Genomic DNA, 17,289 nt, shown 5'->3' on the forward strand with positions numbered 1-17,289 from the left:
AAATCGTGTAGCTTACATGTTTATGGATCCTCTTACAATATTATGGTGCCCTCGTATCCCAATCATTGCAAATCGGCCCTTAATCTTATAAACCCTCATTTTACTAGAATAAGGACCCCAATTTACATCCTCGTGGTTCGGACTTACCGATTCTTTGTAATATGGATATATATTCTTATAAAATGAAGATTTACTACATTAAGGATTACGAAAACCCTAATGTTGTGATCGAGGTGCAAAAACCTATAAATTACTACCCAAATCGTGTAACTTACATGTTTATAGATTCTTTTTACAATGTTATGGTACCCTTCTATCCCAACCATTGTAAAATCAGCCCTTAATCTTGCAAACCCTTATTTTACAAGAATACCAATTTACATCCTTATGGTCCCGACTTCTAATTTCTTGTAATGTGGATCCATAACCTTATAAATTGTGGAAATACAACATTATGGATTGGTTGAACCCTAAATTTGTAATCGCGGTCCATAAATTTGTAAATTGCGACCTAATTCTTGTAACATGCATGTTTATGGATTGTTCTTTCAATGTTATGATACCCTCAATATCAAAAACTTGTAAAATCGGCACTTAATCTTGTAAATCCTCATCTTTACTAAAATAAGGACCTAATTTACATCTTCAAGGTCCATAGTTACCAATTTCTTTGTAATGTGGATCCATATCCTTGTAAAATTAGGATTTACAACATTATCGATTAGGTGAACCCTAATGTTGTAATCATGGTTCAAAAACTTGTAAAATACTAACCAAATCTTATAAATTATAAGTTTTGGAATCCTCTTACAATGTTGTAGTACCCTCCAAACTATTGTAATACCAATCTTTAATTTTGTAAACCCTCGTGTTTACTATAATAAAGAGCCCATTTTACATCCTTAAGGTCCACACTTATCAATTTCTCGTAATGTTGCTCTATGTCCTTATAAAAGGGAAATTTGTATGGGAAGCTGGTAACTTTCTTCTCCTTCATTACCTAATTTAGTATTTTATTATGTTACATACATATATAAAATTTTGAGTATTTTAGTTGAAATTATACATATTATATGTAAATACTATATTTGACAGGACCCGATCCCAATTTCACTTTGGAATTCGAACCAAGTCTTGTGCGTGTCCGACACCTGGCGAATGTCGGGCACAAATGACCTTTTTACCCTTTCCTGTTACCATTACTTTTTAAAATTTCCCTTAGACTTCTGCCGAAAATTCGGCAGAGTCTCCCTTGTATTTCGTCCAAACCCAAAATCTTCTACCTGTTAAACAAGCAAATAATTTCACACCAACTGCCAGAATAAATCCAATCAACCATTCACGAGTTCAGGTTTCCTACTAAAACTAGATATCATAGCATTTTCTAAAAATTTACAAGATTTCAAAGACTTTCCAACAAAACCCTACGTTTCTTGGTGGCGCGGAAATTAGGAGTGGCCCGGTGGTGGATTCCTGCGCACTTCTACAGCCTGGGGGCGAAAAACAAGTTGAAAGTGTGAGTGGACAAAAATAATGTTCTAGAAAACAGTTTATAATCATAATAACCCCCATGGTAAAAATAACTTGATAAGTAAGGCTAAAGTTCAACTGTGTTTAATATAAGATATTCATCTAACTATATATAAATGTATGTATATAAATTCGTAAAACTGAACAATTATATGGAGATATAAAACATGCAGGGACATTGAGGAAACTGATATGAAATGATTGAAAGCAATAGCTGTATAAAAGTACTCAAATTCCTTTAAACTACCACCTAATTGTACCCCTGTAAAATTCGTCAAATCCCCTGGCAGGTCTCGGCGACACAAAGTCTATCCGAGCAGCAAACTGGCAGGATTCAGGGGACTATGGTCAGCCTGATCCGCCGGCAGGTCTCGATGACACCAAGTCGACTCGAGCCGCTCTGGCAAGATACAGGGGACCGTAGTCAGCCTGATCCGCAATCCTGGCAGGTCTCGGGGACACAGAGTCACCCGAGCTGCAATCCTGGCAGGTCTCGGGACACCAAGTCTGCCGAGCCGCAAATCCTGGCACTCACGGTCCGAGCGTCCCCGAAACTCGTGAGGCAATGTCAAGTGCACTGACGAAGCTGAAATCAGACTGGATGTCCGTAGACATCAGTCCAACTATGGGTAATGACCAAAAACGGGTACATGGTGGTTTTCAAAAATAAATAACTTTAGAAAAATCTGATTAATAACTGCAATCTCAATTCTGCTACTATCTCATCTGATTCGAACCTCAAACTCTGTTTCTATAACTTTTAGTTTGTGTAACTAAGCAGCTTAAAATTAGAGAACTGTTACTGTACTAATCATGCTCGGAAAGCATTCGATAAAACTTATTCAAAATCAAATAATGAAATTTGCTCATATAAACTCATTTATAAAACTAAATTATATAAAATCAATATAAAATTATTTATGTAAACTCATGTATATAAATCATTTATATAACTCATTTATATAAAATCATTTATGAAAGAAAGTCCACTACTGCTGGTCCAAGCTAGCTGGACCCTTTGAAGGTCCCTCCTGTGGCTCAGTCGGGCCTCTGGTGCCTGATTAACCATGAATAATAAATTAATAAACTGCTCAATAAAAGAATTAAATTAAACACCCTGCCCCCGGCTTCTAGAAATGCGTGCACTCATTTTAAAGTCACTCCTATGCCCACTTTAGCCTTTCGGATAATTAGAACGGCCTTGAAAGACCCAAAACTTTACTAAGCGATAAACTACCAGACCGGTCGATCCGGAACCCCGTGGAGTCCACGATCTCCGATGGCCAATCTAGGATTCTCTAAAGGTTCCTCACAGAGAAAGAACCATCTTCCGCGAGTTTGGTCCGAAACAGATGGTCGGATTAGCCAAAATCGCGTTATCGCTTAAAATCCAAACCCTAGACTCAGGGTTCGCGATTTCGGAGTATCCGGGACTCCGATTCGCAATCCGTCGAATCCTACACGATCCTGCAATCCTGTAGTACAACATATCCAAAATTGAGTGCGATCCAACGATTCGACGACACTGCACCCAAGGATCGCGCAATATGGAAAATCCATTCATGGCACAAACGGACTCCAAATCGAGATCCGCGAAATCCTACGTGCTCGTGACAACATAAGGATCACAACAAGACACAGTGCCACTGCACCACCCTCACCCACGCGCCCCAGCACGCGCCTGCAGCGATGGGTGTCTAAAGCGATTTTGGCTCGCCAGAAAAACTTCAAACCACGGCTCCAAACTCCTACCCTAGGTAAAACACCATATTTTGAGCCACTTTTGTTCTTGGACCTACCCCAAAAAGTGACTGGAAGTGGCCGAAAACAGAGGCTGAAAATTAGCTGAAACTTCAAGCTCAAAAATCCGAATGCTACACTACAAATCGATCTAATCCGACCCAACAAGCAGATAGAACAGCTCGAGAGGTTCAAGATCCATACCTGGGTCGACGGAAATGGTGGCCGGAGGAGGGAGATCGGAGGCCTTGAAGTTTCGATGAGTTTCGGTGAGTTCCCGTCGTTCTTTCGTAGTTTTCGGCCAGCACAGGTCGTCGGCGGGCGGAGGATTGGTCGGGAAAGGTAGGGGACTCGACGGCGGTTCCATCGCCACCGGTCCCGTGGCCTATGGTACTCTGAGGCGGCGCCAGCGAGCTCTGGAAGGCGGCGGCCCGTTTTCGCCCGAAAGGAGAGAGCTGGCTGGGTTTTATAGATCCAACTTCGAGATATTTACGGTTATGCCACTGAGACTCTTTTGACCATAACTTTTTCGTTACAACTTCGATTCGGGTCCACTCCGTGTCTACAGACTCGTTTCGCCATGCTCTACGCAACAGAATAAGCGGAATTGCCAAATTCCTTCTCGATCAAAAAGTCAACTTTTTCCCTATTAAATAATGCGAGGGCAAAATCGTCTTTTTGCTAGAATAAATTAATCCTATTTTTTAAGATATTTTGTTTTGGGTTATTACAATATTTGTGAGTATATATATAGATGTGATGTGAAGGGGTAACCTGTATAACAAGGATATGAACCAAAAATCAACGAAGGATCATAAGGGAAATTTTTTGGGAACATGAATATAAGGATGAGAATATATTAAATTATTTGTTTAGGCATAGAAATAAGTTTGTAAAAGCATATTTTGAATATGCTATGAGTCATCTTCAAGAAATAATATATAATTTTAGTTTTAAGACATTTGTTTGAAATTATTTTAGAATTAGCTTGAATTCTAAAATTTCGTACATGAGAAGTGAATGAGATGGTAACTCAATCACTTTCTTTCCCTTCATTACCTAATTTAGTATTTTGTTATTTTACATACTCATATAAAATTTCTAGTATTTAGTTGAAATTGTATGTATTATATGTAAATATCATATTTATGTATTATATATTGATTATAAAGTGCAATATATATTATTTAAGTATTATATTATTAGATATTCTTATTTAACATTTTTTTATTGATCGGAGCGTGAAACAATTATATTATGAGGATAGGAACCAAAAATCAGAGAAGGATCATAAGGGAAATTTTTGTTGGAAGATGCTATGTGTCATGTTCAAAAATTAATATATATTTTTTGTTATAAGGCATTTGTTTAAAGTTATTTTTAGAATAAGCACGAATACATATATATTTTTTATATAATAATATTTCATCTTGAGAAGTAATTATAGTGTGGCTTCAGAGTATGGTCATATAATATTTATTATAATATAAGTTGATATTTATTGATTTTATGTCTTAAAAGTTGAATATCTTATCATTAAATGATATTATAACACGTGAACAAGTTATACTATGTAGTCATATTTTAGCTCTTTATAATAATTTATTCACATTTAAGAAATAACAAAACAAAAAGAATAGTTTAGATGTTCAAAAATTATTTTTGGTTACAAGTATTTAAAAAAAAAAAAAAATTCAGTTCCGCTAATTGGATTTATATAAAGCTACCCAAGTTTGATTGTTTTTGGTTATAAGTTATATAAAGCAACCCTAATTCATGTATCATGAAAAAAATCTTCAAGTGTTGTACAATAATTAAAATAATTGTAACAACATTATGGTCCACCCTAATTCATAACACTGTAATACCCTAATTTACAAAGAAAATGACACATAGTACCAAGGTAAGAATGAACTTTGGAGTAAAATTGTGTCATTATCCTTGTAAACACAACTGAAAATCTTGTAATCTATGAGAAAACTTGTAAACTTTCTACTTTTATATTTGTTTTTCTTGACTTTTAACAATGTACTATAAAATTCATGGGCATGTTAGGAAAATAATACAAATTTATAATACTTCTTGGATGTCTATGAAAGTACAAGCATGTAACATAGAGTTCAACAATTAATATAGTTCTTATTTAGAAATTGATTTCAACCAATTACATAGACAAAACTTGAGGTGAAAAAATTTGATGGATAAAGACTTTGAAGCTCTCAAATAAATGTTGATTTCGCATTCACCATTCTATGAAACAAAAGAAACAAAAATTAAAACTTAACCACAACTAGCCATCGTAATTCATGTAAATAAAACCAGCTACTCATAATGAAATTGAGTAAAGCTACAATGAGGTGACATATCAAAATCAGAAGAAAAAAGCGAGTCTAAAACGGTTCTCATAAAAAATGTGTAATAACCCAAAACAAAAATTCATATTTAATTAGTAATTTATTGTGAGGAAAGACAATTTTGCCCTTGGAATATTTTATTAAGAAAAAGTTGACTTTTTAACCGAAAAGGAATTTGACAATTCCACTTACGCCATTGCGTAGAGCGCGATGAAACGAGTCCGTAGACACGGAATGGACTTGAATCGGAGCTGTAACGAAGAAAATACAGTTAAAATACCATGAGGGGCAAAACGGTAATTTGAAAAAAAAATCAGATTTTTATCCATTTCTCTCTCTCTTCTCCCTCAGTTTCCTCTCTCTCTCCTCTCTCGCCTTCGTTTAAGCCCGTCGCCTTCAAACCGCCTGAACCACCGCCACCGGCCACCACAAGCCACAACACCGGTACTAACCTGACCGGCCCGACCCCGCCGTCATGTCTCAGCCTTCCCCCGCTGCGAGCAGCTCGCCAGCCGCCGGAATTTTGCGAAAAACCGATCGGTTTTGTCCAAATTTTAAACCGTTCGTTCTCCTTCAATTCTCCTCCAAATTTGTCGAGTAAGGTATGGATTTCTACCTATTTTTCATGTTCTAGCTGATGGTTGGATAGGTTTGCATCAATTTTGATCGTAGATAGCCCAGTTTTCAAATTGAAATTCGACCGAGTTTCGGCCTCCGTGTTCGGCCACTTTCGGTCAGTTTTTGGGGTAGGTCCAAGAACAAAAGTGGTTCCAAATATGGTGTTAAACCTAGGATAGGAGTTTGGAGCCGGGGTTTTGAGTTTTTCCGGCGATGCGTAATCGCTTTGGACACCCATCGCTGCCGGCGCGTGTGGCGGAGCGTGGGCGAGGGTAGTGCAAAGACACTGTGTCTTGTTACGATCCTCAAGTTGTCACGAGCGCGTAGGAATTTACGGATCTCAATTTGGATACCGTTTGAGCCTCGAACGGATTTTCCATATTGTGCGATTTTCGGGTTCAATACTGTTGAGCCGTTGGATCGTACTCAATTTCAGATATGTTGTTCTAGATAATTTCATAATCGTGTAGGATTCAACGGATTGTGAATCGGAGTCCCGAATACTCCGAAATCGCGAACCCTGGGGCTAGGGTTTAGAAATTATACGATTACACGATCGGGGTCAATCCGACCGTCCAATTCAGACCAGACTAGCGGGACACGGATATTTAAATGTGAGGAACCTATATGGACTCCCAGATTGACAATTGGAGGTCATGGACCCCACGAGGTTCCGTATTGATCAACATGGCAGTTTATCGCTTAGTAAAGTCTCAGGTCTTATAAGACAGTTCTAAACATCTGAAATCCTTAAGTGGGCATAAGAATGACTTTAAAGTTAATGCACGCACTTCTAGGAGCCGGGGGTCAGGGTTATAATTTAATACTTTTATTGAGCAGTTTTATTAATTAAATATTCCTGGTTAAATCAGGCAGACCCGCAGGATGGACCTTCAAGAGGTCTAATTAGCTCGGACCAGAAGTGAGTGGACTTTTATTTTATAAATGATTTTATGCAAATAAATTTCATTATTTGATCTTGAATAAGTTTTATTAATTGTAGTTTTCCTAGCATGATTTGTTGAATTTAAATATCTTTATTTATATGCTGCTTAGTTGAATGTGCTAAAGAGATATGGAAAGTAGAGATTGAGATTATATCAGACAAAATGGCAGCAGAGTTCTAGATTTAATAAAAATTCAGTTATTTATCAGAATTTCAGAAATGTTATATTTTCTTAAACCACCGTGGGTACCCAGTTATAGAAACAGTTTGCTTTCAGTATATGTTGCCTTCGAATATGACGATGTCCACAGACATCCAGTTTGCTTTCAGTTTGTCAGTGCACTTGACATTTGCCTCACGAGTTTCAGGGACGCCCGGATCGTGAGAGCTAGGAATGCGGATCAGGCTGACTACGGTCCTTTGAATCCTGCCAGTTTGCGACTCGGTTTGACTTTGTGTCACCGAGACCTGTTAGGGGAATTGACGGATATCAGGAATTGACGGAATTTAAGGGGTACACCTAGGTGGTAGTTGTAAATTGATTTCAGTGCTTTTATGCGAGTTTTATTGATATTGAACATGTTTTGCATTTGCGTATATAATTATGTGAATGCTTTGATTTCAGTATGAATATAATGAACATGAAAAATCTAACTTTTGCATAACTGTTTTTACAGTGGGGTTAATATGTTCATATGCTGTTTTCTAGAACTTTATTTTTGTCCACTCACATTTTCAAATGTTTTGCTCCCCCAGACAGTAGACGTAAACAGGAATCCACAATCGGGCCTTCTCCTAGCTTCCGCGCCCCTTCGTAATGTAGGCTTTTGTTTGTAAAACGATTAACTCATTTGTATTATTTTTAGTAGCTGCTCTGATACTTGGCTATAGTTGAAAAATAGAACTATTGGACAGTTTGTTTACGTATACTGGCAGTTGGTTGTAAATATACTTACTCATTTTGACAGGTGAAATTTTGGGATTTGAACAAACTACAGGGGAGACTCTGCCGAATTTTCGGTAGAAGTCGAGACTTTAAGTTTGTAACTAGAAGGGTAAATAGGTCATTTGTGCCCGACCTTTGCCAATTGTCGGACACGCACAGGGTCCGGCTCGAATTCTAAAGTGGAATTTGGACCGGGTCCTGTCAAAAAGAGTCTAAAACGGTAATTTTAGATTTATAAAAGTAAACAAATGCCATTGTGAAATTCATAAGCATGTCATCGTGAGTCAAATAGAATAAATTCAATTGAAAAATAACATGTCAAGTCATATGTCAATTGCCAAACAATGAGGCCATAATTGCATGACCCTTATGCAATTGCATTTGCATTAAATATTAACAAAAATTAAAAACTGGACAATTTGTATAACCGGTAACTAATTTTTTTAAAAATCAGGGTGCATCAGTGCACCTAGTACACTATAGACGTTCCCTAAAATTAGTATGAGGTGCAAAGAGCAAATAATGAGGTTCCAATAAAATCTCCCTTACTTTATCTTGGATTATCATTTACCATAATAATAAATATCCTATTGATTTTAAATCAAAGTTCCCTAAAAAACTAATAATTTATATATATAAAGCAAAAGACAGAGAATGGTGAAACATTCAAAATACAAGAAATGCCTTTGGTTAATGCAAACATTAAGAATTAAAATTATTAATTAAATGAGGATAATACAATAAATTAACACTTTTTCATATTTAAAAAAAATTAAAATCAAGATAAAAATCAGATAATAGATCTTATTTTAATTAAACACACTACCCATTATCTTTTTTAATTCTAAAATAAATTTAAAATTAAAAAAAAAACCGTTCGCATGCGTGAAAACGCATGTGGAGAGGCTGGTTAATAGTAATGAATAATAATAATAAAATATAAAAAACAGAAACATAGAGTTAAGAAATGAACATCCGCCCGAAAAATAAAGGTTTAGAAAAGAACAACTCTTCCCTTGCCCAACGCAACGCCAAACACCCATCCTCTCTCTATCTCTGTACCCTTCTCCCCTATCACTCATTCTAATAACTTGGCAGGGCAGAAGTCGTGTGCGAGACTTGTCAGAGGAGGAGAAGCAGGAGGCGGCTGAAGGCATTAACGTCGCCGGTCTTGAAGTGGACANTGAAATTCATCACAACTTATTCTGGACCATTATATCAAATTATTTAAAATATAGTCAAACAAAAAAACAAATGTTGCCTTGGCCACTAAAAGGTGTTAGATACAGAAACTATCTGAAACTTTGAGTTGATGGTTACCGGTGTGCATGAGAATTGAGGCAAGTTTTCCATTTGATTCTGGCGAGCCAAACATAGGTCCAAATGTTAGCTCTGTTACGTTTACCAATTACCATGATGCATCTTAGCAACAGAGCTGGATTACCTCTCAATGGTTTCTCTCAGGCTCTTCTTCCCATGCTGTGCAGTCTCAAGTTTCTATACCACTCCATGAACTACACGGTGACGCCTAGAATCACATCGCCTGATAGAGATTTTAGTGCCAGTTTTAATGTGGCACAATCCAACTGGCTAATTACCAGGCTTAGCAAAGATGGGAAATTTAGAGAAGCACGCCAAGTGTTTGATGGAATGCCTGACAAAGACGTTGTCACATGGACAACAGTGATCACGGGTTATATCAGATGTGGGATGATGGAGGAGGCTAGGAGGCTGTTTGACAGAGTGGATGCTAAGAAGGATGTGATCACTTGGACTGCGTTGGTCAGTGGGTATATAAGGCTGAAACAAATGAAGGAGGCAGAGAGGTTGTTTTATCAGATGCCGGTGAAGAATGTGGTTTCTTGGAACACCATGATTGATGGGTATGCACGGAATTGTCAGGTTGATATGGCTTTGGAGTTGTTTGAGAGGATGCCAGAGAAGAATGTGGTATCTTGGAATACAGTTTTAACGGCTTTGGCACACTGTGGCAGAATTGAAGAGGCAAGGACGCGTTTTAATTTGATGCCGGAAAGGGATGTTATTTCATGGACAGCAATGGTTGCGGGATTTTCAAGAAATGGCATGATTGATGAAGCTCGAGAATTTTTTGATAGGATGCCTAAAAGGAATGTGGTCTCGTGGAATGCAATGATTACAGGCTACACCCAGAATATGAGATTGGATGAGGCTCTTGAATTGTTTGAGAGGATGCCGGGGAGGGACATGCCATCATGGAATACAATGATTACTGGTTTCATTCAGAATGGGGATTTAAAGCGGGCGCAGGAATTGTTTATTCGAATGCCGCAAAAGAATGTCATCTCTTGGACTACGATGATCACAGGGTATGTACAAGATGGGCAAAATGAAAAGGCATTGATGTTTTTTTCAAAAATGCTGGTGGATAATGGGGTGAAACCGAATCAGGGAACTTTTGTGAGTGTTCTAAGTGCTTGTAGTAACTTAGCTGGTTTCAGTGAGGGACAACAAATACATCAGATGATAAGTAAAACAGTCCATCATGAATGTGCATTCTTGGTATCAGCACTCATAAACATGTATTCAAAATGTGGGGAGTTAGTCACTGCTAGGAAGATGTTTGACGATGGATTGACAATCCATAGGGATATGGTCTCCTGGAATGGTATGATCGCAGCCTATGCACATCATGGATGTGGTATTGAGGCAATTAACTTGTTTAATGAAATGCGGAAATTAGGGTGCAAACCTGACGATGTTACTTATGTGGGGCTGCTTTCTGCATGCAGCCATGCTGGTTTGGTGGAGGAGGGGCTAAAGTATTTTAATGAGCTTCTTAGAGATGGGTCAATACAAGTGAGAGAAGATCATTACACATGCTTGGTTGATCTCTGTGGTCGGGCAGGGAGGCTCAAAGAAGCTTTTAATGTCCTTGAGAAGCTGGGGACTAAGATATCAGCATCTGTTTGGGGGGCTCTTCTTGCTGGATGTAATGTTCATGGCAACATGGATATTGGGAAGCTGGCTGCAGAGAAGCTTTTAGAGGAGGAGCCAGAGAAAGCAGGCACTTACTTGCTGTTGTGTAACATATATGCTTCATCTGGGAAATGGAGAGAAGCTGCAAAGATAAGGATGAAAATGAAAGAGAAAGGGTTGAAGAAGCAGCCTGGTTGCAGTTGGATAGAAGTTGGAAATAAGGTGCATGTGTTTGTGGTTGGTGATAAGTCTCATTATCAGTCTGAACTTATATATTCTTTAATTTACAATCTACATGAAAGAATGAAGAAGATTGGTTATATACCTTATGATGATCTGACAGTAGATGATGATTTTTCATGAACATAGATTATCGATTAGCAGATAGTTCAAAAGGCACTATTAGAAAAGTGATTAATTATCCATGATGAGTTCGCTCACATCTCTCTCTTTCGTTGGCATCTCCTCTCACTCTCTCAGACCCATCAAATTCTCCAAGGTTTTTCACGAAACCCCAGTTGCTATTTGTTTGTTTCCTTTCTTTATTTTTATGCTAAATTGTTATAAGTCCATATTCTTATGTTCTGGACTTTGAATGAATCTTCCATTCATGGTATAGTCCATACCCTTTGGCATTTTATTTGTTGAGTCATAGATTAGTATAATACTTTAACCTTGAAAAGGCGTATGAATTGATCTGTGTAATAAGTCACTTGAGGCTCTAGAAAGAGGATCATTAGTCATAATTTTCCTTTCAAATAAATTATACCTAGATCACTTTATCTGACTTGCTTGTGTGAAAGTAATGCCAGAACTTGAATTGTAAACATAGAAAATGAAAAGCACTGGGTGGCTTATCTGCAAAAGAATGTGTTTGTTTGACTCCCACTAGTTACGTACCAATTCAAGAAAATATCTGAAACTATTATATGTCAAGTTCTTTCTCTTTTTCCTATCTTGGCTGGAGTTATTTGATACCATGGCTTATCTGCAAAAGAATGTGATTTTTTAACTCCCACTAGTTACATACCAATTCAAGAAAATCTCTGAAACTATTATATGTCAAGTTCTTTTTGGCTGGAGTTATTTGATACCAAGGGCAGAGGAAGGATGTTACAAAAACTGGGTTGGGCTAACATAGAGACAGCCTTGACTCTATGAGGAGTCTCACATGAATTTGTTGGTTGCTTCATTGCATATTGCAGCCCATAGATTTTTCATTTCCTAGCAGCTTCTTGCTTATAAACACAACCCTCAAACAAGCCCAGCAAGAAATTCAAAGAATTCCTCCTGACAACTGCATAATTGTGTGTGGTTTACATGGTTGGTGGCTATCATCCTAATCTTTTTTATTTCTATGTGCGAAACCACATATCGGATCTAGCTCTGCATAGAGCATGTCATAGACTGAAAATTTCCTTTAATTTCATTAATTAGGAATCTCATTCCTCAATTTTTTCTTTGTTCTTTGATCTTTTCAATGACAACAACAATGGATATATCGAGTTTGCAGAGTTTGTGCAGACATTGAGTTTTTCCACCCAAAAATCCCTGATGCAATCAAAATTACTTGTAAGTAATATAGTCATGATACTATGATAGTAAATCCTACTTTGGCCATCTCCCATGTGTTTGGAATTTTTAGATTTTCAATTGGCAGTAGTAGCATGTCTTGCACAGAATCTTCTGCTGTGTTGCTTTTCAATTCAAATGCACACTCTAAAATGGATACATTTGAATGGCAGATGCTTTTGAATTGTATGATTTGGGGCGCACTGGTTACATCGAGTGAAGGGAGGTAAGTCCCAGTGGTTTCTATTTTGTTTCGGAATGCTCATTGAGTTAAAGATCTTGAGGCATAAGTTTGTGTGGACTACTGGTTTTCCATAGAAGACGAGAGGCGAATGTGAGAAACTTATTGAAGACAGATAGGATTGCTAGTATCTTCTGAGATTAGTTGTTCTTTGTTGATCATGATTCATAATAAAACTTACGCCAAAGGTGAGACTGAACTATAAAAAGTAGCCTACAAGGGGTAGTAGTGAGGCCCAGCTTCAAAATCAAGCTCAATTCTGGAAATATGTTCATATTGATTTTTTTTATTTTTATTTTGGGTGAGTTTCCTGTTGTCTTTAATAGGTTACTAAGGGACTTGTATCAGTTTGGGAAAGTTAATTAAAATTCACTGACAATATCGTTTTACTATTGGAGATATGTAGAATTGTGAAATTCTGTTGACATTTCCTGTAAACATGATATCTTCAGAAAGCAGGCAAAGTTTTGTACAAAAGAAATCCAAAGTACCTGGCTACCATTCAATGTGAGATTATCACTGGCCATGATTTCTTCTATTTAGTGTGTCACAATAAACAAAACAGTTTTTTTGTTCACTTATGATAATGATAAGTCACAATCAGGTAGCCATCAATTACGTGCACATTAGCAACCTCATTTGAATCCCATCTACCTTTTGGCAATTTGCCTTTTTCTTCGGAACTTCAAAGGATGACTGCAATGATTGTGGCAAACTCATTGCTATTATTGAAGTTAAATACTTTTTCAAAAAATCAATTGCAAGACATGCTAGACTATTTAGGACAGTCCCTTTAAGTCTATTCTTGTGCTGGGCATGCCTTTTATTTTGGGAGGAATTGGTTCTCTTCGGTGAATTATCTGTCTTTTAGATGTTCCTACTCCAAATATATTGATACCAGCATTAAGTCAATTTAGTGTAATAAAGATTTGGCGGCGTGCTTTTGATTGTTTGTTTTCATGTTTCATGAAATCAGAATGCAAGGTGCTTAGGATCTATAGTGGTAATTGTTTTTTTGAATGAGATGGGGCATTCATAATTGGTTCTTTTTTTGTCTTCTGTTTCTCCGACAAATTAAGTTAAAAATGTTATTGTTGCAGTGTTTATTGATATTTTCCTAGCCTGGCGGTGGATAGTCCCTTTTCAACTGCAAGTGATAACTTGATCGTTGCATTGTGACAAGGTACGTATTGTGTTCTTAGCGTGACCTATGGAAATGATGTAATTGTTTCCTGTGCTGTGCTCTTATCTTGACATTTTTTTTAGGAATCTTGCCAATCATTTACCCTTTCCATTAATAATTCTTCTCTCAAAATTTTAGGCCATAATTAGAGGTCTAATGGTTTTTCTTTTGGCTTGTGTTCACTGAGAATCGTGTAGCTTTGCGAAACTTTTGGTCACCCATGCTTCTTTCTTGCGGTATTTGGTGATGTGGAATTTGGTGATGTGGAATTTGGTGATGTGGAATTTACTCAATTTTGTTAAGTCGTACGATAATTTGCCTGTTCCCAGAAACATTTAACTTTCTGAGAACATATTGATTGATAAACTAGCTGATTTTGATTAATTACTGCATAATTGGAACATAAAGCATACCCTCTGTGTCTCAAAGGGATTGCCTTCTATGAACAAGTGAATATTGAAAAGTGATCATAATGGTTACAGGTTAATGTATTTCAGTCAAATTTCTCATTCAGACTTTATGAATTTTTCAGTGGAGGAAAAGAAGGAAATACCTTCTGTTGTTTACCAGTTCAATTCTTCCATCAACTTTTTCTGCAAGGCCAAAATGATGGATGATGCATTGAAGACGTACAGAAGAATGCAAGAGATGAAAATTCAACCCACTGAGCAAACACTTACCTATCTGTTATATGCGATCTTGTGGGGGAACATTAAGAGGAATATGGAGAGTGGAAATTTGGTGGTAAGCAGAGATCTACATGAGTACTTGCTACTGAACTGTCTTCGTGGTGGCTACTTTGAGAGAGTGATGGTGGTCCTTGACTTTATGAAGGAACATGGCATGTGCACCGACAAGTGGTTGTACAGGAGTGAGTTTGTAAAACTTGATAAGAATCTTTATAGGAATTTAAAGGCGTCAGAAGCCAGAACTGAGGCTCAGTTGATTGAAGAGAAGTTCAATATGAACTGGGATGATTTACTGCAAGAAAAGCCATTTATGGTGCACTGCGACTCTCATTGACCTAAACCAATTACCTTCTACAGCTCCGAGTTTCCTAAACTAACACTGATTTAAAGTTAGGGGAGCAGTGTAACTGCCATCAACTCCTATAACTCTTTTCCTTAAGTTTAGGTTAGTTCCCTCTTAATTAGGTATTCTTCAGAGTTCCTACCTAGAACTCCCATATAAACTAGAAAGTTGAAGGTTGTGCAACAGCGAATATGGAAGATGCATTATGGTTCTCAGGTGAAACCAAACTCATACTCCATTTGTAATGTCTGAATCATGCCGGGGAGGGACATGCCATCATGGAATACAATGATTACTGGTTTCATTCAGAATGGGGATTTAAAGCGGGCGAAGGAGTTGTTTATTCAAATGCCGCAAAAGAATGTCATCTCATGGACTACGATGATCACAGGGTATGTACAAGATGGGCAAAATGAAAAAGCATTGATGATTTTTTCAAAAATGCTGGTGGATAATGGAGTGAAACCAAATCAGGGAACTTTTGTGAATGTTCCAAGTGCTTGTAGTAACCGAGCTGGTTTCAGTGAGGGACAATAAATACACCAGATGATAAGTAAAACAGTGCCCAAAAAAAAAAAAAAAAAACCTGTATATGTATTTTACTCCTAAAATAAACTCAAATGCTTGAGAATCTCTTTCATTATAAAAACCAAATTGGCATATATCGTAAACCCCTATAAGAAACTCTACTTTCGTCTATTATACTTGCTTACGCTTTTGCCTGGTCCATCAAAACCAAAAGGTACCTAAGCAGGGCATTACATAACACCCAATATTGCCAAGTCTAGTGGCGTGAGTTTGTAAGTTGTAACTAAGCAGGGCATTCTCGGAATTAGTTGCTTAATTGAAATCTTCTCAGATGATGCATGATGGTCTTGGACTGTTCACCTTGATGGTGGTGAGTCGCACAAAGCATGCCCCTACCCTCGGGTTGGTAGGGTCCCCCACTACAAAGGGTGGGTAGTAAATGTCTAAATGAAAAAGAGAATTTAACTAGGGGTACTGTGGCCCCACGGACCAAGATGCCTTGCCTGAGCTTGGACCTCATCACACAATCACTTTTTCTCTCAAACAATTGCAACAACTCCTCCAATTTTGATCCTCTTATTGTTATGAAAGTAATTATTTTCTCTTCTTTCTTTATTCTTTACTTCTTGTTTAAATATGAATTTCTCTGTTTTGGTGTTGATTATTTGTATTTGCTTCTTGGTGACGACATTCACGGAAGCAGATAGAAATGGTAGAATCGATGAAGAAGAGTGGAGGAAATACGTTGCAGAAAATCTTTCTTTACTGAAAGTGCTCTAATAGAATTTGTAAGGCAACTCATTACATTAGTGACACGTCTAATGAGTTGCATAATTTTGTCAGATGATTGAATTAGTTCAACTAAGGACTTTGCTCTTGCTAATTTTTTGATGTTTTAGTTGCATTTAGTAAATTCATGGATATCACAAATGGGTTATGGTTATATTATAGTGCATTTTTGTGATTTATAATTTTGCGGATTTGGATTTTATTAGAAGATGACTTTTTATATCTATTTTATTGCAGAAATTTTATTTTTAACCTAGAAATGTAATTTAATTCAATTATATTAAAAATCAAATGTAATGTAATTAAATGCAATGCAATTCCACTGCAATTTTCAATTTTAGTCACCAAACATTGGTTGGAGTGCAAAAAGCTTATTGATAAATAGTGCACCAAAAACAATTCTTTTCTTGTTTGTTGGGCAAAGATAAAGCATGGGATTGGACTACTTTAGTCCAGTCTCACCCTTGATCATTAGATTAAGGTGGAACAGGATTAATATCTAGTTTCCCTCAAATAGTGTTGCGAGTCCCTCCTTATGGCGGTCCTCAAGGGTTGGGTTAACACAATGGGCATCTAATTGATTCGTTTAGTGCATTGAGTTCATTTTTGTCAAATTTGGCCTTCCTTATACAAGGGTTGGGAGTTGTTTTGGGCCATCCCATCCTAAATTTTGTGTTTGCCTCTCTGGGGTTGATCACCTAACCTTGTGAGAAATAGGAAAGTAATGCTAATCCTACTAGCAATAGAAAAACAGAAAAATAATTCCCTCATATTAGGAATAGTAAACTAATCCGAAATAATAAGACTGGAAATCAACAACAAACAAGAAACCAAATAAGCAATGGTCTGAAT

The 17,289-nt window shown here is 37.1% G+C and overlaps 1 protein-coding gene and 1 long non-coding RNA gene across 2 annotated transcripts; both read left to right on the forward strand.

The window, feature by feature from the left end:
* The first annotated feature begins 9,144 nt into the window (after positions 1 to 9,144).
* LOC117633537 (pentatricopeptide repeat-containing protein At2g35030, mitochondrial-like) lies at positions 9,145 to 11,501 on the forward strand. The gene has a single exon (XM_034367177.1). The coding sequence runs from the start codon at positions 9,518 to 9,520 to the stop codon at positions 11,453 to 11,455; it is 1,938 nt and encodes a 645-aa protein (XP_034223068.1). The 5' UTR covers positions 9,145 to 9,517; the 3' UTR covers positions 11,456 to 11,501.
* A 158-nt stretch (positions 11,502 to 11,659) lies between these two features.
* On the forward strand, positions 11,660 to 15,705 carry LOC117633538. Its single transcript, XR_004586676.1, has 4 exons — positions 11,660 to 12,664; positions 12,838 to 12,890; positions 14,006 to 14,088; positions 14,621 to 15,705. It is a non-coding gene; the product is annotated as an uncharacterized LOC117633538 (long non-coding RNA).
* Positions 15,706 to 17,289: the final 1,584 nt, after the last annotated feature.

The sequence above is a fragment of the Prunus dulcis genome, chromosome 7 (assembly GCF_902201215.1).
Source record: "Prunus dulcis chromosome 7, ALMONDv2, whole genome shotgun sequence".
Classification (NCBI taxonomy): domain Eukaryota; kingdom Viridiplantae; phylum Streptophyta; class Magnoliopsida; order Rosales; family Rosaceae; genus Prunus; species Prunus dulcis.

Coding starts and splice junctions, on each gene's coding strand:
- LOC117633537 (XM_034367177.1), top strand. CDS start 9,518: ATGTTAGCTCTGTTACGTTTACCAATTACCATGATGCATCTTAGCAAC.